The sequence below is a fragment of the Argiope bruennichi genome, chromosome X2, assembly GCF_947563725.1.
Source record: "Argiope bruennichi chromosome X2, qqArgBrue1.1, whole genome shotgun sequence".
NCBI lineage: Eukaryota > Metazoa > Arthropoda > Arachnida > Araneae > Araneidae > Argiope > Argiope bruennichi.
In genome coordinates, this window is record NC_079163.1 from 24431093 (window position 1) to 24458234 (window position 27142).

Genomic DNA, 27142 nt, shown 5'->3' on the forward strand with positions numbered 1-27142 from the left:
AACAGTACTCTTGAACACTAGATAACCATAAACAACTACTCCGATCCGCTGGACGGCACACAGAATTATTGAATGTTCGGAGCGAAGCAAGTTTGTTAACGATAACTATGTTTGAGTCTTAAGGGCCATTACCGGCCACGATGCAATTCCTCCTGTAGAAAGTATGCCCAGTCATCTGTAGAGAGTAGCTGACCCCCTACTATTTCTATACTCACTAAGATGGCGAGAACCAACCATCATACCGAAAATTTCTCATCACCCATATCTGAGGTGTCCTCTATTGGATTGAAGAGTAGGTAAGTCATATCACTGACTCTCCGACCCGCCCGAAGTCGCACGGATAAATAAATACTGAATGACCGGACCACCTCAACAGCAACACTGGCGGTAATTATTGTTCAGACCTAAGGGCCATCACCGGCCACGGTACAACCCTTCCTAAAGGAAGAACGTCCCGTCATCGATGGAAGGAGCCAGCCCCCTACCTTTTCGTGTATCCTCCAGGGGAGCGAAATACAATCACCATAACGGAAGCATATCACCCTCATTTCGAGGTGCTCCTCGGGGTGGTTGAACAGTTGATAAACAAAGTTAAGGGTAGAGTAAGAATTTTATTTTTCGATACGGCCTTATCAATACTTGTAATTCCGAAGTGAACAAACAATCTTATGCAATTCCCAATAAAAGGTCTCAGAACATTGATACACCTCGTCTTACAAGTGATGCTGTTCCTCAATGAAACAAAATCCATGTATAGGATCTAGCGGCACGGACAAAATTTCGTTGGGACAATGAGAGCTTTTAATCCCGAAATAGATGAAAAAATTTTCACAAGAATCTGAAAAGTCTTGCTGAAATTCTTGGTCCACAAAGGCTGAATCAATCATTTCCGCTTTGGACGCTTTTTTGACGTCACTCACGCAAAAAGTCAAAAATAGTGCTCTTTCTGAATTTAGATACACAAATGAAGTCAAACGAAATAAATGGTATAGACATTCAGATAATACATTTTTGTATTAAATTTAAAATATGTGAAAAATCCAAGAAAACTACATTACACAAAATTAAACCTAGATGAATTTTATCTGATGCATTTAATTCATGGTAATTGTATTTTTTAAATGCAATTGCCAAGCATCAAGATCCCTACTTAACAGTATAGAGTATATATCGTTCCTTTTATCTCAGTTTAGTGCCAGATGATTAAGAATTTAGATTATTTTATATTTAAATATTTTTAGATATCTAAAAACTTTAATATCACATGAAATTAGATTTGAAATGTGACATGAATATGCATGCACTTCCTAATGAAATTCGATGCCTCTTTTTATACTTTATCTGTTACATTATTTTATAAGCAGAGGAAGAGCATTATTTAAAAAGGAGAATAGTAACTTAACTCAGTTTTCCAAGCAGCTGATGCTTTATTGGTGATACACCGCCTCCCAGCTCTTTGAAAAATTGATCACTCTTCTCATGGTGAAATATTTGGTTAGTGGGTGTCATTTCTACCGACGAAGAGAAATGCCATTAATTATCACCGGGTCAGATGTGATAATGGAAACACTTCTCTTTACATTATTTTATCGCTGTAGAAATTTGGAGGATAGTATCATGGGTCTCTAGAAGAGAGTTGTCTTCCATTAATGTATGGTTTAGGGAAGAAGTTCGTACTTTATCTTCAATAAATACAGCCCTCTCCGGTTTAGTTTATTACGATATTCCCATCTTTTAATGGGCTTCATCGCGTTGCTCTCTTCGTAGATTTTAGCTAAGATTTTATTTTTTGGGTATAAATTATTATAGACTATTAACATGCCACCAGATGAGAACAAATGTCTACTTCTTTAGTAAATGCTGATTATCTTCAGTAAGATAAATATTGTTTTGAAAGCAACCTATAGATACCGTGTTTTTTAATCTGTGACAATGCACATGAAACATATATGCACGAATATGTGTACTCGGAATATGATGCACTACAGTTCATGGGGTAATTTTTGACTAAACAGACTGGAATATGAAATAATTTGTAGGCTTTAATTTATAATTAATGCCAATAATAACCAATAATTAATACCAAGTAATTTAATACCAATTTTGCTTTCGTTGTTGTGACTTATGGCACTTCACAAGCCCACTGACAGTTATCTGTCTACAATTTAAGCCAAGTGAGCATGTCTTATTTTATCAGTAGTACCAACTAGGACCAAGAATATGACTTAGCTACTTCATGCGTCACATTCGCCTGCAAAAATCCTTTTTACAGAGGGCACATTCACGCACCTCACAGATAGAACACAGAAGAAGAAAAACCCATGCCCGAACAGGGACTCGGACACCCATATCACGGGGAAAACGCGCTTCCTTTATGGCAGGACGCCGACAATACCGATTTTGAAGTAATTTAATACTCTAAATCAAAGAAATTGTACTGTTCTTTGTGTAACCCGCATTAATAAAGCAGGCCTTGCAACAGAGTTATGTTTCTAATATATCCTTTTTTGAAAGGATTTTCAATATACTCATTAAAGCACTGTACTAAATACTCAGCCAGTATCCCTGACATTGATAGCCTTTTTATCACATGTTTTAACAAAATAATGCCTTTTTGTAGGTTTTTTTTTTTTAATATTATTGGTTACAATTTTAGAGAAAGAATCTTTCCACTACTTGTAATTTATGTCTTTTCTGAAATGAAAGTCAAAATTATCATAACTGTTACATGAATGTACCGCATCATTATCTGAGTTTTCGCATACGATCGATATAATGATATTTATCTATAGTCCTTAATCCTTATCTTATAGTCCTTAATAACATGAAGAAACTTCTGCAGGAATACGCTTACACAGCGCCATTTTATATTTCTAAAACAGGATAATTTGCACTAACTAACTTATCGAGATATTTTATAGGGAATCTTATAAAATGCGAATAGCAGCACGAATAGCTACCCCGGGTGCTTAACATTCTAGAAATGACTGTAAAAAGGACAAACATATCAGCTTTCTTGAAAGGAAGAATCTGACTTTTCAAGATATTCCCAAAGGTCGGTCCATTTCTGATAGTGGAAATGTAAAAAGGGATAATGAAATGGAGATGTTTGGGTATTGGACAACCAGCGCACGTATTCCCGGGTTAAAACAGCAAAGAGACCTTCAAAATTCACTCAGAAGTGGATTTTCATAGATACATTCGTAAATGCATTTTTAGTGCAATTAGAAATAGCGGTCCCAGAGAAATTGCAGAGGAGATAAAAGGTAAAATTCTTATTACTACTCCAAGAAGGTCTTTTTAAATAATTAAATTTATTACAAAAAATTAATTGTATGCGTAATCTAAAAATACAGCATTTGAAAAGGGAGAAACGTTTAGATTATAATTCATCTTTAGCAACATTTTAATTTCCTGGGTTTGAGTACATGTTCATTGTTAATTTAAAAGTGAATTCAGACTGATTCGCTACAGTTCACGTCACAAGTAATTCTGATCATATACTGATGGTGCAATTTTATGTCATTGGTGTGGAGAGCGCGCGTTTGTCAAATTATCTGATTGGCAAAAGTATTTATTGCTTTTCTTTTATTTGCATCGAAAGTCGAAAAATACCATATGTTAAGAAATAATATATATATATATATTTTCATTCGCATATTCATATTATTTATATATAGCATTATAGTATTTCTTCTCATTTTTTGGGACAATATTCATAATTTTATACTGTAAAAACTTTTCATATCTTTATTGGAGAAGAACTTAACTTTTTGTGGATTAGAATTATTTAAATTACTATTTTTAATATTTTACTAAAAGCTGCAAATATATACAAAAAAGATCAAAGGCTTCCTTTTAAGAGATAAACATTTTAAAATTTAATATAATTATGATTTCAACTTCACAGGATATAGTCCAATGCATAAGCTAAAGGTTTACATTAATAATGGCATCCTTATTCTCACACATTTATAACCTTACATTTTATTATGCAAACAAAACGATAAATTGTCTTAAATAAAAGTTAATAAAAATCAAAACGTATGAAACAAAGCAGTTAATCAAATTATCTTAATGTGACAGCAAAGTAAGCTATATTATCCTTATTAATATTATTCAAAAATGTAAGCATAGCAGTACAGCATATTAAGAGAGATCCGAAATTTTTGTTTAAAAAAGGAATTTTAATGAAAATTAAATTTGCTACGCTGACAAATATATTTTGAATTTGCTTGTTTATAACTGCAACAGTCTGTATAAATTCTTTAACTGCTTAAGGAATTTCTAATATTAACGTTTTTTTATTCTGAAGTCTTCTATTTCAAAAGTAATAATACTCTATTTAGCTCCTTTGTTGCAATTCAATTCCCTTCACTTCATTACTAAATTGAATTTGACGTCTTTCATTGAAGCATTTCTTGTTGTTTCTACCAGAGGATGTCATTTTCAATTCAATTTCTCATATCTCTCTGTTGTAAAAAGGATATCCAGCAGGCAGCAACAAATCTTTTCTTTCCAATTTTTTTAAAATGGCTCTTACAAAAAAATGACTTTTCTAATCGATGAAGAAATTGCAAAGAAGAGCGGCGAAAAAATCTATTTTCATAGATTGCAAGTAAAATATATTTCATGTAAACCATAACATGTTTCATGGACCATATTTCATGTAATATTATTGATAATATTAATCGGCATTTATAATAGATGAGTTTTCACGTCTGTCTCATACAAGTTACTAATTCCTGATTTCTCGTATGAAAGAAGAAAGTGAGAGAAAGTATTGTGATTACTTAAAAAAATTCAAAACTAGGCCAATCGAGTCAAAAAACAAATGCAAATTCTATAAATTATAAGTTAATATGACTGCAATGCGCGTTTAAACGGAATTATTTACATAATTAATAAATTAAAACAAAAGCCTTTAATTAAAAAAACATGTATTATTCATTAACTGCTTATGTTATACTTCACTTGATAAATCCGGTAAATTTTAATGTTACATTTGCCGGAAATTTATTATTTCTCAAAAATGTTCAATAATAATTAAATTAGGTTAGTATGCAAATAAATAATTAGCTACTAATTATGGTTAGTTTTTCAAGAATTCTTTTATTTCCTATTCTTTTATTTATATTATTAACAAAGAGTTTTGAAATCAACAAATAAAAAATATTGCTTTACAAAGTCACTAGGATAAAAAATATCAACAAAAATAAATCAATAGTTCGACATTAATTCAACATTACTAAATCATTAGGTTATTAATATGCTATTAGTATCATGGTTATTTGAATCTATAAAGCATGATTAGGGTTTTATATTCGTCGAGAGTTTTATGTGAAAAGGCTTTATATTGTCATTTTCGACGTATTTTATTGAATTTTTTTTGTGATTGATTAATTTTATTTAATTTATTTTATTAATTTAGTTTTATTTAGATTTTGTTTAAGTATTGCAGTTTGTGCACATTATATTCAGCCACTTTTGTGCAACAAAACCATTATGAAATCAAATTAAAATTAAAACTGAGCAGAGAACTTACAATTTATATCTTTATGTGAAATAAAAAAATTAAAAATGATCAGGTTCAGTATTTATAATAAATTACATTTTATACTCTTAATTTTTTTTCTGCGAGCTCTAATGGAAAGATAAATAATTTTTTGATAAATTTTATGTTCTTTCGTTTAAACGAATCTACATACATATTTAATTATTTCTGTGATGTTAAGCATTCATTATTATCCCGATTCCTAGAAATATTAAATAACTTCAAATTTTTTCCACTTAAATCTAAAATAAATGGAAAATTCAGGCATAAATGTAAAAAATGAGTGTTAAGTTAATTAATTAAGTTTATAATGTAATCCGCTGCTCATAATTCATTTTTAAAATTCGAGGTTTATGGAAATGCGAAAAATAATTAATTTGCAAAGATAGAAAATGTTACTACAAAATGGGTACTTTAAAAAAATTATTTATTTATTTACTTTAATTTTATCGAAATTATATGCATGAAACTTATTAGAATTGTAAATATTTCACCCCAATATACATAAAATGTTATTTAATGTGGAGGTTTTAGTTGCATGGTTACAGAATGATCCAAATAAATTCATATGTGAACATTACTAACAAATAAAATGCATTTTTCTATAATTTAGTCATTTAACCTTTTAGATAAATTATATCTGATACCTTTCTAAACCAGTGGTTTCAAAATGTTGTGGCTATGATATCAAACTGGGGATAATGAAATTTATAAAGCTCCAATATTTTCGTCCCTAAGAACCAAATCGTCCCATCTTTTGATATACCACGTACTCGAATGACTGCTAGACTAACTAATATAACAATCGCACACCATATAAAAAAAATATCCCCTTACGAACGCCTAAAACATATTAATTTCCCAAGAAGGTACATACCTTCAGCGACAGTAGTACCTTTAACTAGCTGCTTTACCATTATTTTGCCACCAAAGGGAATCGACATCTTGTTTAATCATGTTGTAATATTTCCTCCTAGAGGCATAGTCGTCAATATTCATTGAAACACTTTCTAAGGAAATATGACTTAAAATAATTTGTTTACTGTTTGATATTTGACAATTTATTCATTGTATATATAAGATCGATTTAATGTATTGTATCCTATTTAGCCTCTTCAATTAAAGGAGCATGAAAAAAAATTTTAAGACATTTGTGACTCATGACAAAAACTTCAGCAAAAAAGTCAGATTGACTTCTGAGAGGTTTCATCATCTATATTTAAGAAATATATGTATTCTATTGACATTTAAGTATGAAAAATTTATGGAGTAATTTTTTTAGGTGTACGATGCACAGGTGACTTTCAGGCAGTCCTGGGTGGATGAAAGATTGAAGTATGGTGAAAGAGGTATCTCTTACGTCAGCCTTTCATACCCGGAAAAACTTTGGATTCCAGACCTGTTTTTCTCTAATGAAGACACCGGACATTTCCATAACATGATCACCCCAAACAATTTGATTCGAATCTATCCTGATGGAACCATTCTCTACAGCACTAGGTAATTTCATAACTTCCTAGTAAAATTACCGGAATGTTTGGGTGTTTCCTTCCCAAACAACAATATTTTAATGCCAAGGCAATAAATGGTTTTTAAGATATTAATTTAGTTTTTATATTAAGTAATATCTATTTGAATTTAAAATCTAATAATTTCTTTTACAATAATTTCTTTTCTTCTTACATATGTTTATTATTTTTTTCTCATTTTTAAGTTGTCCCTTAAGTTTTCACTGCGGACTAACTTCCAAAAGTTGCTAGAAATATTTCACATTATTTCTGCGTTATTGACCTACATTGCAGCATGGAGAATATTATTTAAAAATAATATATTGCTTCAAAGATTAGGATTATTTCAAAATAAGCTTTATGGTGTAGATAAATCAAGTTAAGCTGATGGTGAAAATAGAGGACTTATTTCTATGGCGTTAATTCCGGTTGCGACGGAAAAGTTGAACACTTTCTGTTGTCTGATAAGCCCATAAAGTGAGGCGAAATTTTCCTGAATTTAAATTCCTAATATAAACTATGTTCCTAATATAAACTTTTCAAAAATTACTATGCCAATAAAATGGCTTATTTTTAGGTTTAAATCGATAAAATAATTCATAATTTATCCCAAATTTCAAGCTCTATATTGAAAAAACGAGGCAAATCATACAGTGTTTTCGACAAAATTTATTAGTTTGCATTTCTGAAAATTCGAGGCAAAATCGACTGCTCCTTAATGGATGAATTAAAGACCTGCGTGATCATAAAATCAAAAATGTATTTTTTCTTATTTTATCTATATTTTTATTTTTTCTATTAAAGAGCACTGTTATTATTAGATTTCATATTAATTGTAATATAATCTTCTTTCATTGAAAAATAATTTATGAACTGTTCCAGAATTTCTTTGAGATTGTTTTGCCCCATGGATTTGAGAAATTATCCAATGGACAGGCAGGCATGCAAACTGATATGTGCCAGCTGTAAGTATGTTTTATTTATAGATAATAATTTTAACAACGAAACTTTCACGATCCAATAATTTTAAATAAAATCAGTTACCTCGTTTGTTTTTTATTCTGATTGCAACTTTATTTTTCTAGATGCATACACCACAGAAGATCTCATATTTGAATGGAAAGAGTTCGATCCTGTTCAGATATCAAAGAATGTTGTCGCAAGTTTGCCTAAATTCACAATGGATTCATTCCGTACTGACTACTGCACCAGTAAAACAAACACAGGTAAGTAATATTCTTATAGAATAAAATAAGCACAACGAATAACAAATTAGAAAATGTAATTTTCACTTTAAACTTGAAGTAAATAAAAAAGAAAAACAGAAGAAAATATTTAAAATCTTTTACTTTGCATAAAAACAATAAATTAAAATATTTCACAAGCATTAAAATCATTTGTATTTTCGCTGTAGAAAGATCGATATCCTTGTATAAAGAAGAAAACTAGTTAAAGTTGACAAGAAATTAATGAAGCAAAAGGACGAGTTATTTCATTATAAGAAGAAGGTATTGTTTGTTTTATAACTGATGGAATGGAAACATTAAAGAGTGCTTTCCTTGATAACATCTCATGCTTATTGATTACCCGGTGAAACATGTACTCGTTTAATGAACTACCTAATATCCCTTAACTTCAAATAGGCCGCTAAAGTCTCCAGACCGGAACCAACTAATTTTTTTTTTTCCTTTGGATAATTACGATGTAATCAGTATCGCATAAAACGTTTGTGAAATATCAGTCTTGATTCTTCAGTAAAGCTTGGCCAACATGGACGATGAGTAACAATTCCTTTTTCTGTCAGTATGAACAGAATAATATATTCATACTGACAGAAAAATTAATTGTTATTCATCTACTACTACATGTGTTCTACTCAGGAAACATAATAATGTGTTTCCTGAGTAGAACGCATGAATCTTGCTGGGTAAAGATTCTTAATCGTAAGATATAAATATTGTTCCTGGAATAATCCTTTAACGATTTATTTTTTCCGATAAAAAATAGATCTAGCATCACACTAACTACATTGAAAAAAAATCAACTTTTGGGGGAGGGAATAAACAAAATCATGCACAATGGATAAAAAATGTGAGTCAGAAATTCAAAAAAAAAAAAAAAAATCCCTTTCATTATTCTTGCCCTCAAAACATCGCGTGATAAGAGTCATTGTAAATGTATGTCTATTATTCATGAATAGGAATAACCTAGAAGTTATAAGTAGTGTTTTACCATGGTGACTGCATACTCCATTTAACAATGTTTCAATATATATTTATATATATTCTGTTAGAGTTCCTGAGTTTAGTTTTCTATCTGTTTCTGTTCTGATTTTCTGTTTTCTGTCTGTGCCTTGAGACTTATGTATAAGGAAATTTAAGTATTTTGAGTCATAACGCCATCATTTAAAAGTGGACATATATTAATTAACATATTATTAGCAGTTTACCATTATATTAACATAATATATTGTCAAACTGCTGATTTTCATTGGTTTCAATAAAGCATTTTTTCGTTCCCAAAATATAAACATCATATTCTTCATCCATGTTCCTTTTTATTTGTAAGCTAAACTGCACGTTTTCCATCATTTTTGTATAAATAATATTAAGAATTAAATCTGCAAATTACTACATCGATTGAAGTGGAGCCTTTACTTTCACCACCATTAACTATGTGCTATATCTCCACTGGCTCCAAGCAAAATTTGAATCCGAGTCTCTTTCGTAGAAGAGACTACTTTCGTCAGACATGTTAGAAATTTTCTTCAAAAAGAAAGAAAATTTCTTTAAATGTAGTAGATAGAAGCGGCGAACTTAAATTAGAATCATGGTACCAAGCATATATTATAAAAACCATTAAGTGATTTATTTTATTTCATTTTATCTGTATTTAGCGTTTAACGTAGCATTGTCGGGCACATAATATGTTTATGTTTCTCCTTTCCCATTTGCAAACACGTTTTTCATTCACTTGCCAACTAATGCGCATTAGTTGGCAAGTGTATGTCTGTTTTGAATCTGAATATAAAACAATTCCTTTGCAGTGCAACAGTAAATGCTTTTCCTTATGTATCTTAATTTCCCCTTTATTAATTAATTTTCTATCTTTGTTAGACTAAGCAAAATTTCGAATGAAAGATTAATACAGTTGATTAGCACACCAGTATTGCAAATTAATTAATAAAGAGAACTATTATTTACATTTATAAACTTTAGAGAATAGTTATGCTTAATGCATAACTATTCTCTAAAGTTTGTGAAAGATGAATCATATTATTAAAGAAATGACAAGATTGCATGTCTCCGTTTGCGTGCAAAAAAGATGAAATCAAACAGAAATGGTTACGAGGCTCACATAAAACATGCGCAGTACAGTTTCACAAAGAAGGAAGAAACCATTAATGTGGAAAAAAGGAAGATAATGAACATTGAAATCCAACAAATACATATTTTTCAAAAAATATTAAAATTTTAAAAGCAGTACAAACTTACTTTTTAATTGTTGCTACAAAATTTTTGTAATTATTTTGATTGATGAGTAATTAAAATAATTTAAAGAACATAATATTAATTTGAACATACTATTAATCACATAAGATAAAAATTAATGATTAATAAATATTCTACCAGAAATCTGTCACGCTCAAAAGAAAGTAATGAACAGGTTTTAAAATTACTATGTCAATTATGCATATTGATCACATATGGTAATATAGTCTTTTTTAAGCATCAGAGAAATGAGTTTCGGAAAATATCTTCTTTGATGTCAATTTAAAAAACAGACATATTTCAACCATTTCTAGTTTTGTACAGAAGCATTTTCAGTCTTCAAACTTACGGATTTTCTTATTCCCGCATAGTAAATTTAAAAAAAACTACTATTGTTAGACCGACAATTTTTAAGATTGATTTTTGCAGAGATATTATCGAAAACCGATTAGCTGCCATTGCATAGTCAATAAACGTGTTCTTTTAAATTTTATACTTTAGTTTTTACTTAACCTAACTGCTACGTATCGGATAAAGTAGCCTACGAGACATTCCATTAACTTAGCAAATCATTATCGAAACAAAAATCGAGAATTTCCTCCAAATAGAATGGATTTACCTCCTGTAGAAGGTAACTCCATAACTACATCTTCAATGATTTTTCAGATGTTGAGAAAGAATGGGCTCGGGTTATTCAAGAAATATTTCTTCAGCGTTTCAGAATGATAGAATAAGTTATCTTTTGTACTATCAACATTATGTATTTCAGTTATTTATAAGCATAATTGGGATTTTTTAATGAATATAATTGAAAATTTGTTTTGAAATGTTATGATATTGGTAAGAACAGTTTAGTTATGATTTTTTTTTCTTTTTGTTATAAAGCTTTAAACTAAACATTAGAATAAAGAACAATTTATAACAGATATCTTTATGTTCTAAATAATTGTTATAATTATTTTAAAGATTGTTTATTACTTTTTCGAGTGTGATAGATTTCTTCAGAAATATCCATCGCACATCAATTACTTAAAATTTAAAATTTTATACTGTTAATCTTAAAAAAGTAGAAACTGAGATCACCCTATCAATACATTGCATGTTTAAACTTCAGAAATTACTTAAAAAATCACTATTTAATACTATGTAACTAAAATGCCATACCCTTTCAGTGACACCATTTTTGCATTTTTCTCGTATTGAATCACTTTTTAATACGTTGTAACAGACTTTTAAAAATGTTTGATACTTCTTTAAAATTTCTAGATACGCGTTAATATTATAAATTTAAAATATTTTATTTCGTGTATATGATTTACCATTTATTTTTAATTCATAAAAATGCTTACATTATGAAATTTTATACTTTTTTATTCTACTTTTAATGAAAATATCAAAAGCCTCTTCTGTTTATTTATTTTCATAATACTTTTGATAAAAATGAAATCTATTTCCCATCAAATACGTAAGTGTCTAATGTTCCTTTAATATTTATTTAGATGAATAATCAATTTATTTGCAATTATTTATTATTAACAAATAACTTTCTTCCAAATGCGAATATTGACACGAAAGATGGAAAATAATAATTGCAAAATACTATTCGTTTCATAATATATGGAAATTGATTTCGTGACTTTTACTAGCTGACAGAACATAAAGTGACAGAATTGTGACAGTTATTGGCGCTCAATGAATGTCGTAGAATACAGTTCGAAATGTAAATTGAATCTGGAAACTAGCGAAGAAGTTAAAATAGTTTAAACAAACAGCATGAATTGAAATTGCAATATTTCAGTTAATGACATTGCATGACTATCTAGAAATTCGAATATAAATTTTATTTACAGAATTGTAGCTTTTACAAAATTGTAGCTTTGTTTTACTTGCTTTGTTTGCTACAACAAAGTAACATTCGGCCTTTGTTGTTATTTCCAATTTATAAAAAATAAATGAAACTTATTTAATAGTTAGGATAATTAACACTTTAATGCCCAGAATTCTGTTTATAGAGCAGTTTACATTTCTGCTCTACGGTTAAACCGAACGGATTCTCTGATTCATGTTTCCCCAAGCTTCTAAACACTTTTAGCTAGAATATACTTTCCAATATCCAGAGCCAATTATTAATATTCAGATATCAAGAGCTGATTCATATTCAGATATTCAATTCCAATATCCAGAGCCAATTATTAATTTCCATTATTTAAAGCCAAAACGTCATTATTTCGATTTCTTTTTCTTTGAGATAAAGTAAGGAGTTCGAAAGTAATCTTTATTTTTTGATATTTTGATATAATTCAAAATTCTTTTTAGCATTATCAATAAAAAAAGTTTTTTAAAGCGATTTTTACTAACTTTTCCAAAAGTTTTCTAAAAAATTTAAGATTTAAAGCCCCTAAATGCTTGTTTTCTCCGGCATTTAATTTTATTTCACAGTTATATAATTTTGACATGTTTAATATGATTAAAAGAAAATTATTGAAATTGATAATTATTGGGTTCAGAAGATGGAAAAAGTTATGCCGGAAAACGAACTTTGCTTCCAAATTTTGAAGAAAATGGTTTGCTTTTTGATAATATGCTTGTTATTTAAAATGTATTTATGAAAAATTGCAGACAGTTTCTTTTCAATTAATTGCTCGGTTATTTTTTTTCAGGAGAGTACAGCTGTCTGTATCTAGAGATGGAATTTTCAAGAAACTTCTTCTACTATTTGGAGCGTTGTTACATGCCCACGATGGCTCTGGTTATGCTTTCTTGGGTTGTTTTTTGGTTGAATCCAAGATGCACCAACATTCGATTAGGAATCTGGGTTGCCATTCTGATTGCCATTACCATTGTCACTACTTCTATTAATTCTAACAGCCCAGAAGTGTCATACACAAAGGCAATGGATGTTTGGATGGGCACTTGCGTGGCCTTCATCTTCTGTGTATTGTTGGAGCTGTGCTTGGTAAACGACGCTGTCACAAAAGAGGAGAAAACTTACGTTTTGAAGAATCAGTTGGCTTCGGAAGAATCTGCAACCGAGGTAAAAAAAAGAATTAATAAGAAATTTTCTATCATTTTTAAAACTTTTATTCTACTTTTTTATTCAACGGGACGATAAAAAAAAACAAGAAAAATTATTTCAACATCAAACTGATTGAATAAATGGGAAGATATTAAATGAAATGAATCATATATTAATGCCTATATCCTGTTTAAAAAACAGATTATTTATTTTATTACGGGTTGAATTAATGCATATGTTTTAAAAGGGAATATTTTTTTGCAAAATAATTACATAGAATTCTGAAATTCGTATATATTAGGACATTTTGAAATTTTTCTGCACCATTTATTATATTCTTGCATTCGAAATATAGTCAAATCGAAAAATTGTCAAAATATTCGATAACGAGTTTTTAATGTATTTCCTAAATTTAGATATCTTTGAATCTGAAAATTCATATTAAGAATTATATTTGTCTGTCTCCCTTGATTACGACAACTCAAATACGCAACAATCTTGAAAGATGAAATTTACCAGGTCTTTATATCAACACTGTAAATTTTTATAAATTTTTGATCAAAAATTTTTTTTTATCATTAGACTCTTATACCTGTGCTGAAATTGGAAACAAATATGTGAAAAGATTGACTGTCTGTCGATCTTTCTGTACATGAATATAAGAACGTGATAACTCCTGCACGTAACAAACTGCATAAATTAAGTATTGGGAAAGACATGTTTTAAAATTTTTATTCTATTATTAATTTTTATTATTTTATTTAAATTGATTTCTTTTATGTCCGTAAAAATGGCATTTTGTAGTCGAATATTCACTCATTTCCTGAAATTCCAAAATTTGGTTCAGCTGTGTATTCCCGAAGACGATGTAATATTTTAACGTTTTAGAATTTACTTATCAATTTATTGCATGTTTTTACTTATCAATTTACTTATCAAATGAATTTGATTACGTAGGAAATTGTTCTCTAGTAGGGAATTAAAAACATGCTTACAAGATGATTCTATAATATTTATAATAATGAAAATTCCCGGTAATAACGAAACATATTAAAGATTAAAATGTAGAAAATAATAAAAAAATAAAAATGAAGTTTTTGAAAACATCTTTTATGAGTGTACTTGCTTGCAGAAAATATATTTTTATATAAAACTTAAATCTTGAAAAATGCATGTAAATATATGAACTACTGATGGAAATGCCAAAAAGAAAAGGTCCGCGGTGGCCTGGTGGTAAGGTCTCGGCTTTGGAACCCGAGGGTTTCAGGTTCGAGACCCGATTCCACCGAAGAACCGTCGTGTAAGGGGGTCTGTTGCACGTTAAATTTGTTCTGACCAAACGTCCTCCCACTGATGTAGTGTGGCGTGGAGAGGGAGTCCCAGCTCAGGTGTCGTCCTCGTCATCTGACCGCGGTTTAAAATTACGAGGTCCGTCCCAAAATAGCCCTAGTGTTGCTTCAAATGGGACGTTAATATAACTAAATTAAAACTAAAGCCAAAAAGAAAATCACAATGAACATCATTAAAATGAAAATTATTACTATTCATTAATTATTAAAAATGTCATATTCAAGGGATTAAAATTCCAATTTACTTAGAGTCTTTATATGAGAACCTCATGATTTTCCGATTTTGTTTTGATCTCTATATTTTTGAAAAAAACTTTATTTATTAGTTGAACACGAAATTTATGTTAACATTTTCTTGTCCGCTCGGTTCATAAGAAATTTCTTTTCTGTGGTCTGAACTTTTTGAAAAATTGTTCGTTAAAATGCACAAATATAAAGCATAGAATTCATTGTAACGTCATAAAGACAGCTGCTTTCTGGAAAATGATTCATGTAAATAAATGTGATTTAACAAAGTTATTGCAAAAGACATTGAAATATATTCTAGTTCAATTATAAAATTTATTAAACAACTCTTAAAAACAAAATAACTCCATTTTAGCCCAATATGCATTCATATTATCTAGTTAATATGTATCTAGTAAGACGAATGCATTAATTTAATATTTCTTATATCATGATAACTAGAAAAACAGTCCCCCAATTTTAAAGCATCTTTTCAAGATTTGCATATCAAATTTGTAACTTTTCGCATTTGATGTAAATAGCATACATGATATCTAATAGTGACATACCAATAGCACTACGTTGATGTCGCCGGTAAATCACGAGTGGCTTGCCGGTGGCACCACGTTGGTGCTACTAGACGAAAAAGTGTTAAAAAACATTTAATCACGATTCCTAATTTTATGAAGGCATTAGAATATGTCTATCCATTTCCAGTTTTGTAATGTTGTCCAAGTTCCATTTCAAATTCAATGGTGTTGTTTCTTTTTAGAAGATGGATCGACTTACAAGTTACAAAACTCCTCCATTGCGATGGCTGAATAAGTATTCGACACGGGCTCAAAGAATTGATGTTATATCCCGCTTCTTTTTCCCGGCCATGTTTGCATTCTTCAACTTTGTTTACTGGATTGCATATGCTGCCAAACGCCCTTAAGAAGCTCATTCGACTTCAAAAGTAATCATGATGAAAGATGATTTAGTTTTATTTTTAAAAATTCTTATATTTTCTTGAGATAAGTTGAACCTGACTATTTTATATGTATCTACTTTTAAAAAAATTTTGTTATTCCTTTCATTTTACTCATTATAAGGCGATTTCGTAATTCTTGTAAATCTTTCTACCCTTTATTATATGCTGTACATTTTTTATTTTGTTGCATAAAATTTCATGATATTTATAATTTGTGTATTCCCTCAAAAAGTCAAATATGAGGCAAATGTTTCTTCATTTATATAAGTATGTATTTTTATTTTATATATCGTTTTAATCCAGTTTTGTTATATACATCTATATTTTATAGTAAAATGAATACTCATGGATACTCATTATGAGGTTAAAATAATTTTTTTCAGAATATACTTAATCAGTATGTATTGAGGCAATTAAAAGATATGATGACTTGTAGTTTTAAATCATGGATTTTAGAAATATTCCATTTAGCAATGGATCTTAGAAATGTCAACGAATAATAAACGGTTTCCCTTAGGGAAAGTTTGTTCTTTATAATTTTAAAACATAGTGCATGATGATATTTCTTTCTATGTATTTCAGAACACATATTGAAAATAAAAGTAAATCAAACTGTGGATGAAAGTTTTGTTTCATTAAATGGTTTTAATTATTTGTTTAATTAAATTTTCCATGTTATTGAAAATTAGTTTGCTCAAATACATTTGCTAGAAAGACATGTCATGTAATTAAGAAAATGGAATGGTAATACTTTTTATGGATTTGGATTTTATTTATAATGGATTGGCTAATACTTTTTTGTAAAAAGAAAAGTCAACATATTGATTCAAAAGTCATATAAGAACAACAACACCAATTATGTTTCTCAGTCCATATAGCGGCGAAAACACTGTTGCATTGATGCCGTAGGAAAGGCAAGTCTAATTCAAAGTTTAGTCAAACAACTAAAGTCTAAGATTAAGTGAGCTTTACCATATGTCTAATACTTTTTTATTTTCAAAGAGAAAAGTCAACTTAGAATCATATTTAGATGCATGAACATCATTGCATCAATGATTATCAAGCCTCTACGACAAATTAAAAGCATGCGATACCCAAAGGCTAGCACAAACTTTAATTGTATCAATGACTATCAACCCTCTGTGGCAAAGGAAAAGCACGTGAAACTCAAAGACTAGCACATATCGAATACACAAAGTATAAAGTATGTAATCCACAAAGAAATTAAAAATTTAATTTTGAATTATAAGATGAAAATGAATAAATATATTAGTAAAATTAATTTTTCTTCTTGATGGGTACAGGTTTTTGCTGCTAATTGAGGTCACTCTCTGAACAAAAGTATCTGGTTACTTTCGGATTTACACAGCTTTTTGAACTTCTCTAGACAAGTTAGACGAACTGCTTTTGAATTTCGATTGTATAAAGAATCTGCATGAAATTACATTCGGTTTCATGAGTATTTAGGGAACCAAACGGGAATTGACGAAGAAGGAAATGACTTGAGTTTACTTCGTTTCACAAAAAGCTGATAATGATTTGAAATTATTTTAAAGAGTTTGCTTGCTATGTATGGTATGTGCATTCATTTACAAAGAATAGCGTATGTATTCTGGAAAACAAAGAATTTATTTGAAACTATCAAATTTTCCAGCATGACTTTTTAACCAAATCGTCCGAAGCTTATAGATTTTTATGGCAAAGAACTATCATTGCATTATTTTAAAATCAGAAGGAAATCCAAGGAAAATATATGTATTTCTAATAACTGATTCTTAACTACGGCCATATAAACTATGTTTCTTACAATATAATTTAAAAGTTTATATACATGGTAATTTATGAAATAAATTTCAGTTGAATGCACTTAAAATTCAAGAAGAAACTGTCATTTCAGAGAACTGAATTTCAATAGCTCTCTAAGCGAGGCTATATAATGGGTGCTTCTCCACAAATTGTCTTTTTACAGGCTTTTCGTCTTGTCTTGACAAATTGTCTTTTTATAGGTAGCTCGATTGAAAAAAGGTCAAAAATATACTAAATGCCCTGCATATTTATAAATTTTATATAGAATCTTCGTTTTTTAAAACTTGAATCTACGAGACGTTGAATTATATAAAGGCCAGAAATATGTTAAATTTATTTAATGTTCATAAATTATCTAATTTAAATTACATAATTACGCAGATTAGGCATCATGAAATACATGTTTTAATGCTTTATTTCTGTTATTTTCCAAGGCATTACAAATGCAGCTTTATGTACCCTTATATAATATTTATAGTTAAAAGTTTCCAGACAACTTGAAACAGGGAGAAACGAAGCCAGATATACTTTATTTCTTTTAGAACCTTTTTCACCTCATCGAAATTTAATACATTTTAGTATTGTATGCTTTATTCTTATCTTGATCATTTACTAATATGAAATGGGGCCATGTTTTGGTGTAGTGACAATTGGTATTTTACGAGCCCATCCACTAGTTTTTTGAGTATTTCTGAAGTAAACTGAACGCCATCCGTGTAAGCAAAAATTGGTAACCTCTGTCATTAAAATGTTATTTTCATGCAAATGCATGCAAAAATTGCACAAACTGTAAATCGTTAACAACTTTTATAAAACGGAGTGAGCCCAATTCATTTATATCTGTTCGGCTCTTTAAAATATTTCCGTGGCCGAACCTTCACTTTAAAATATAAGTTCATACATATTTTTTACATAAGCAAAATTCAAGGACAGTCTTCCAAGACTTTTTGGATAATTTCATAAAAAACTGTAAGTCCCAAAGGGTTCGAATACTTTTGATCAGATGGTTCACTTTGAATATAATAAGTTCAAAACAAGTACAAGGTTATATTTCAAAACTTAAAAAACTAACAGAATATTTTATTTCTTTTCATAAATATAAAAATATTCTTTTACTTGTAAGTACATAGATATATTCCCCTTATCAAATTTTTGAGTTTCTCGGATTTGATTGGTGAATAATAGTAAAATTCTGGCAATCAAGCAATCCGAATTTTATCTTCCGCTCAGGATCGCATCGAATCTTGATTACCCCCCATTTGCATATGATTAGATATCGATTCTATATTTAGCGTGGAAATCGAAGATATCTTTCAAACTTTTGATGTAAAATCTGCAATTCGGATTTCAAACCGATATTTAATGATTAAAACTTTACACCTAATGCAGTTTCATTTCAAATTTGCAGATATTTTCTTATAATTTGAAACTTTTATCAATTAAGTTGAATATTTGGAATGGAATAAACCAATCAAAATAATTTATTTTGATCATTTAACTCAATTATTTTGGTAGGTTTATTCCATACAATTGTAATCATGTGACAATCCTTTTAATTTTCAAGGCACATATTTATTTAACAACCAGAAAAGTTATGAAATAAAAACCGTTTTGCAATTAATTTTCTTATATTATTATTGTTTATGCATTTAAACCATTCTATAATATGGAACATTTTTAAAACCATCATATAATCGAGCGAATAAACTCATGAATTTAAATTAATTAAACACTACTCGATAAAGTTTGGATATTCGTTTCATTTACCTCATTTTTTGACATTCAATACTGTTTGCAATTGTTTGAAATGACCTCTACAGTTCATAAATGCCTTAAAATTTTAGTTCTAACTAAGTTTGCTTTCTGTAAAACGTTTAATCTCTCATTTTGGAAATTTCTGGTAAAATTTATTCAAATAGATCGTTAGAATATTAGCTAGAATTATATTCTGATATTATTTTACTAGATTTTTAAAAGATAGAAATGAAATTTGAGTTATTTTTATGTAAAAAGCTAAAGAATTAAAGTACTGAAATTAATTAACAAAATGGAATTTAAAAAGGCAAAAAATGTGAACTCCAATTTTTTTTTTTTTTTACTGTTCTAACTGTCAATTGTTTACTGTTTACTGTCAATTCTAAAGCCTCTCAATAAGTTTGCAGTTGAAACTTATTATTTTTCGTCACTTACTAACGAGTGCAATAAACTTTACTTATTTAACTACAGATAAATAAACATTAACTCAATTAAACTCATTAACTCAAACATCAACTAATTTTCTTATTAAATATGAAGAACAAAAAATTCTACATGGATTTTTCATTGCACTGTATTAGTTGAGTTCTCATTAGCAAAAATATAAATATATGAGATTCAATGAAAGTAATCAAAATTAATTTTGTGCTCAAATTTTTTTAATCAAAATAGACAAATACAAAATTATTGTTATAGAATTAAAACTCTTCCTACTTTTATAAGTAAAAAGTAAATTATTCCAAGTTAATTTTAAAGACAAAAGTTCATCAATATAGTGTATAATTAAGCTATTTAGTAACATCCGTTTTATTCATACAAAAAAATTACATGCCTTTACAATAAATAATTTTATCCTACCAAGATAGGAAAATTCCATAAATAGGTTTAAAGGAAAAAGAATTACAGTTTACTCTTTTCAGTATTTCCTATAATCTTAAACTAGTTTTATTTCATCTGATTTATTCCTTCTTCGTTTTCTCTCTATTTTGATGAGAAAAGATTTTTCGAAATGAATCGAAACTTCTAGTGGTTCGTAGGCAATTGAACATATCTGTTCCGACAGAAAATGCCATTCTGAGATTAAACCGAGGCGAATAAGTCAAGGAAGATGGATGAAAGCTTCTACTATTTCGAAATTGATTGAGAGCTAACTTCTCTCAACGTCAAATAATATGTCGATTTATAAAAGCGGTTTGAATTTAAGGATCAGATGTAGATATTTAAGTCGTTTTATAGACCAATGTTTAACTCTTTGTTTCTGAAACTCGCTTGTAGACAATTTCGAAATATATATCCAATTCATGCGAAATTTATTCACCAAAAATTATTTTGTAACATTAGAAAATGCTCACGATTTATTTAATATTTTATCGACATATATTTCTTCCTCTATTAACAAAATTTAAAAGGTTAAAATGGAAAAATATTGTTCCAGTATGTTAGGCAAAAGAAAAACATTATTTTATAATGAAAAAACGTGTAATTTATAATATAAACTTATAAGTTCACAAAAATAAGAAAATAGTTCAAAAAGAATATGAAGTGATAAAAAAAGAAAGTTTTGATTTCTTTTATTGAATAAAAGCATCAAAAAAACTCAATGGAAAAATGTCTGGTAAACCCTCTAATGTCTTCAATTAACTGTTAATTGTTGTAGAGCAATATTGGAAGAGGATCCCACAAGGAATTCTGGCGCAAAGCAAGATTGATAGAGGATCCCACAAGAAATGCTGGCATAGAGAGAGATTGGGAAAAAATCTCACAAAAAATCCTGGTATAGAGCGAAATCGGAAGAGGATTACACAAGTAATGCTGGCATAGAGCGTGATTAGAAGAGGATCCCACATATAATGCTGGTTAATCTGATGATCTCTGTGTCTCATCTCTGACAATGTATTTTGGCAGTTTTGGGTGATCATGCACCCTACTGATCAGCTAATATACGAAATCCTAGCTTAGTTTGTCGTACAACCGTTTTCCATCACCATTATATCTCTTTTGCTACTCAATCATTATAACTGAATTCGCGTCACATTTCCATAATTGAGTAACATTCTATGACATGTCGTTTGCTTTTCTGATCTTAATTTAATTAAATGTTAAACTGCCGCATTTAAAGGATTTCTAATCAATAATTTAATTCCGTCTGTCATCAATGAACAATTTAACTTACATTCAGATGATCTTTAATAGATGATTCATATTCTTTACATTTATGCCTGTGATTCGGATCATCAGTCTCATTATGATCTATTTGCTATCTCATTATTATTGTATGGAAGGGGCTTTCAAATCATTCGATGTGAAACAATTAGATAGCAGATATGAATCACAAGCAGTTAAATCAGCACGTTAACTTATTATGTACAACGGTTACTAATAAATGTACTGATATCCATCAGAAATTTTATACATTTTTTATCTTTTGTATATTTTGAAACCGACTGTTTTCATTTTTTGCGTTTGGTTCTGTAGACATGTATAGTCTTACCCATAAGGGTTGAAAAAACTGATTGCTTCCTATTTTTTTCTCGACATATTCATTTTGAAGTATACCATTTTTTACTATCTTATATAGAAATGTAACTGTACTTTCAGAACTCGCTGAGTTCGAAAAACACATTTTTTGTATTATGTCTGTCTGTGAACATGATAACTCAAAATGTTTTGAGCTCCATTAATCAAATTAATCAAATTTGTAAATTAGAAATGTAACTGTACGCTTCAGAACTCTCTGAGTTCAAAAAAAACATTTTTTGTCTGTCTGTGAACACGATAACTCAAAAAAGTTTTGAACTGAATTAATCAAATTTGATCTATAGCTAAATTTGCATTTTTTTTTTTCAAATTTTGAATGAAATTCTTTCTGAGGCTGTCTATGTGGTAGTTTGGTTTCTAGAACAAAAGATATGATATATGTTTGATAGATACAAAATGTAAAAAGCTAGATAGATAAAATTTTATACACAGGTTTAGCATCTAAAATATAGACTCTCATCAAATTTTGAAACAAATCTGTCAAACATTTGACCCTCTATCGGTTTGTACTTTCGCATGCATATAAACGCAATACCTCATAAATGCAATGAGTTAAATCAATGAAATTCTATATGTTATCTTTTGACAACTACTGTAGTTCCTTGTGAAATTTCGGTGTTGGTCAGAATAAATATTCGCTCTATAGGTTCAGTAAAAATTCAAATTCACGCCGGTGATCTCAATAGACCAACAGATATTTCGTATCTATTTTTCGCCAATGCCATGCAAATCATTCGTGGCCCTTCCCAAAGTACACAGTTTTATGTGAAAGTGAGGGACTTTTTGGAGAGTATGCGGGAAATTTTCAGAGAGATCATTCTCGCTGGTTTAGTAGTGTAATTGTGCATAAGTTACGCACTCATAATCTACCTATTTCATTGATTATATGGGAATATGCCAAAGCTTGATTCCAAACAAATTAAATTTTTATGTTCTAAGGAAATGTTAGGCATACGAAATCATACTTTGCTTAGATCATACTCATGCTTCTCTTTAATGATAAAGGTTTCAGATTATTCTGATAAATGATTTAATTGAATGCAACTTATTGTTAATTTGTATATCGCGTATATATAGCTATGAACAAAAAAAATGTCCGAATTGAGAATTGTGTCTATTTCTTGAAAGGAAAGAAAAATCTTTCGCCATAAGACTCTCTACATCAACTCAATTAAAAATGAACAAAAAAATTTATGGTAATAGTTAAACCTTTTTTTTTTCTTTCCTCGTTTTCATTTATATTTACAGGGTCCAGGATCCAGAAGAATAACATTTTGATTTTGTGTGTGTGTGCAAGAAAAACATAAGGTAATTTACATTCCTCGATATTTACTTGAGAGTTATATATTAATGGATAACTTTGCCATGAAATATTAAAAAAGATAAAGAATAAGATTTCTCGGTTACCAACAATTTTCTCTTTTTTTTTTTTTTTTTTTTTTTTTTTTTGATACACGCGCACAAACAGTCAAATACTAAAAGTCAATGAAATGTAAACAGAAAATATTAGGGAATTTCAGAATGAAGTAAAAGATATTTTTGTCTGTGAACGTACAAAATGTAAGCAGATGGTTCATTAAATTGCTTACAGTGTTATGTGACATCGCTTATTGTTGAAAGACTTTTTCATTGCAGTGTGGGGTTTTCCCTTCTTTCATCAGAATTCAAAGTAAACATAGCAGCGGTAGATACTTTTTTCGTAAAAGTTTGTAAACACAATTATTTTAAGAATATTGTGCAATCAGATAAGAACTCGCATGTTGTTTATGACACATGGGAGAGTTTTTAATGCAGTAAATAAAATTAAAATAATGTATAATTCTTCATGAAGTATAGAAATTCCAATGAACAAAGATAAAGCTTGTCATGTTTAACAATAATTTTGTTCATTATTACAATAAATATTTATTTTGTTTTTATTCATATTTGACTATAGTGCTATAAGCATTATATACTACTTATTTTAAGACTTTTTATTGCTTAAAGTATCTATAGTACAATTAATAATTGAAGCATAAGATTTACAAATAATTCACGTTTCCTACAGTACTTGTTATTTTATAATGGCGCCCAGATAAGATGATTTTATTTGGAAATTAAAAAACGCGATTAATTCATTGTTAGTAATGAAAAAGGACTCGGAAAAAATAACACTGCAGTTTTATATACTAATATAATTTTATACTTTATATACATTTCATAATTAAAAGGTTTTCCTTATCTTTTAACTTATAAGAAATTCTTACGAAAACTCTTATTCTATCTCAAAAACTAAATTTAAGGGCAATGGTTTGCTATTTTATAATTATGTAAAAAACACACAGCTATCAAACCAAATATTTTGAGTACTGCAATGAGCTGTAAAAAAAAGAATAAAAGCAGAGTTTTATTCTCATAGTATGATTATTTGAAGAAAAAGAATTCAAATGTGAATGCAATTTGAATTTGTAAGCTAAAATGTTGAGCTTTTTTTTCCAAATTTCAGCAGACTTCTTAGACTTTTACAAATGGCTAAAGTTAAGGTTTTATTTTCTCATTTAATAAATCTTACTTTATATGAAGACTAAACATCTCTGATTACAATAAGTTTACTTACCATTTCGCCGCCATCAAAATAGTACGGCTTCGGATAATTATTAGAAATTGTGAAATTTAATCAATTCTCATAAATATTGGAGTTACGTGATCCCTTGCAATAAAATTATGCTCAACAAGCCGAACGATATATCGCACAGCTTAGGAGCACAATTGTCGAAAAAGGAAACAATACTCATTGACATCAGTCTTTCAAAATTAAGCACATCTTCGTACTGCTTTTAAAACTGCTAGCTCAAAATGGCAACCACGGGCTTCGTTATATGACTCATACAGGCGAAGGAAAGATTTTTTTAAATCTTAGTAATGAATGGTATATTTGATATATTTTGTGTAAATATACACTATTCCGAAACTTAACACAGGTTTTTGTATTATATTTTGTAAATTTATACAATGTTGAAATGAAGAGGAGGCAATTTAATCCAATATACCAACAATATTGCATATATATTACTTCTTAGCATTGTTTAATAATGTAAATGTAATAATATGTTTAATGGTACCTCGAATTCATAGTTAAGATGCCATAACAGTTGTTTAGTGGATTCAATTACAGACATAATTAAACCTATTCTTTCGATTACATCTTGAATAACATCAGTTTCAATTTTAGAAAGGGCATCTGTCTTATTTTAAAAGACGATTTTTTTAAATTTGAATCTATAATTGAATTTTTTTTTTAATTTGTAGAAAGCAATCTTAAGTTCACTGCTTACATATTTTATCGCTCCATTTCATTAAAATTTTCTGTTTTTAGTTTTAAATTTAGAATTTCTTCAGACATCTTCTATTCCAGGCTATTGAAAAATTTTAGAAAGATGCTAGGAGAAATATAACAGGAATGAAAACTTCTATTTGTGATTAGATAAAAAAAATTAACCGAATCCAGCGTACATTATTTGCTTCTATCTGTATTGTAATAACTCGTGATAATTATAGAAGAAAAAAAGTAAAAAACTGCATTATTTGTAAAGCTATAAAATATTTACTTCTTTGGCTCATATCTTAAAAATTTAAATTATTTCTAAAAAAATTCATAAAAATAATTTTAACCTTACAATATTGAAAATAGTATTCTGAAGAAAATTTAAAGGTAGTTTTTTTATATTTTTCGCTCTATACGTGAACAAAAATAACTAATAATTAGATTTATTGAAGAATTTCTACTAAACTGCGCACGCGAATATATTTCTGTTAAGCAAAAAATGATAGCCTTCAATTAAAAAGAAAAATGCTTGCACTTTTTGGTTTGTATTTCTCCAATTTTCATTTTATTTTGCACTTTTAATTTTTTTTAATAAAGCAAGTTACCTTCTAAATGCAAAGGATTTTAGTTTATATACCTATTAGGTAGTATTTCAAACCACGTATACCAAATGAATGTCTATATCCTCATTTAACTGTCTTTCCTATCTTTTTTACTATAATCGACTTGTTTGCTTGTATATCATACATTTCCCTATTTCACCTAATTCATAAATTATAATTTTTCGAAGGAGAACTTTCCTTCAATCAGATCTCAACTGACATACCTTTGGTCCTTCAATTTATGAAATAATAGTTGTTTCCAAACATTATTACACTTAATAATATACAAGAGATTAATGAAAAATTAAGTAGAATTGGATCTTAATTAAAAAAGAATGTTTAATAATATTTTTAAAAGAATTTTAAACATTAAAAGTGAAGACTAGAGTAAAATCTTTTATTTCAGGGTTCAAAACTGTACACGAAATATGTGCAAAAGCAGTATAAAAATCCTAAAATTTTCATTGTACATGTGCATTGAAGTGCAGGGTCATTAGCTTGGTCCCAGTTTCTCTGCAGTTGAATTATCCTTTCTCTAAGTCATCCACTTATGTTGTTTAATATATAAAACAATTATAAAACTGAAAGAATAAAATGGCAATGGCAGAATGATATCTTTTACATTGATAATTTTACAATTATAAAAAGAAAAAGCAAATAATTACAATGCAACAAAATTTATACAAACTTCATTGTACTCGAATCTAAAAATGACTCTTTAATCATCATAACTAGATATTTATGAAAATTACAACGAATGTAAATAAGTTTTATAATAATTCATTACTTTATAAAATGATTACCTTCATATCAACATTTTTTTAAAAAACACGGCAACTTACTGAAATTAAAATATTGTGTAAAAGTATTTGTAAATCAAAGAAATTAAAAAAATTATAATTCCTAATATTCGAACACAGTTTCATTAAAATAATTAATTCGGCCAATTAAATAATTACACATAATTTTGACTTCAGTTTTTTTAAAAAACTATAATGAGAACTCGATTTCTTTGGATTAA

At 28.7% G+C, this 27142-nt stretch overlaps 1 protein-coding gene across 2 annotated transcripts in view; it reads left to right on the forward strand.

Moving 5' to 3' along the window:
* Positions 1-16724, forward strand: part of LOC129960347 (glutamate-gated chloride channel-like) — a 36372-nt gene extending 19648 nt beyond the window's left edge. For both annotated transcript variants that reach the window (XM_056073724.1, XM_056073725.1), the window contains exons 5-9: positions 6837-7054; positions 7945-8027; positions 8148-8288; positions 13214-13587; positions 15916-16724. In XM_056073724.1, the coding sequence (XP_055929699.1) occupies positions 6837-7054; positions 7945-8027; positions 8148-8288; positions 13214-13587; positions 15916-16080 (981 nt within the window). In that variant the 3' untranslated portion in view covers positions 16081-16724. The remainder of the gene's footprint in view (positions 1-6836; positions 7055-7944; positions 8028-8147; positions 8289-13213; positions 13588-15915) is intronic.
* The last annotated feature ends 10418 nt before the right edge of the window (positions 16725-27142 follow it).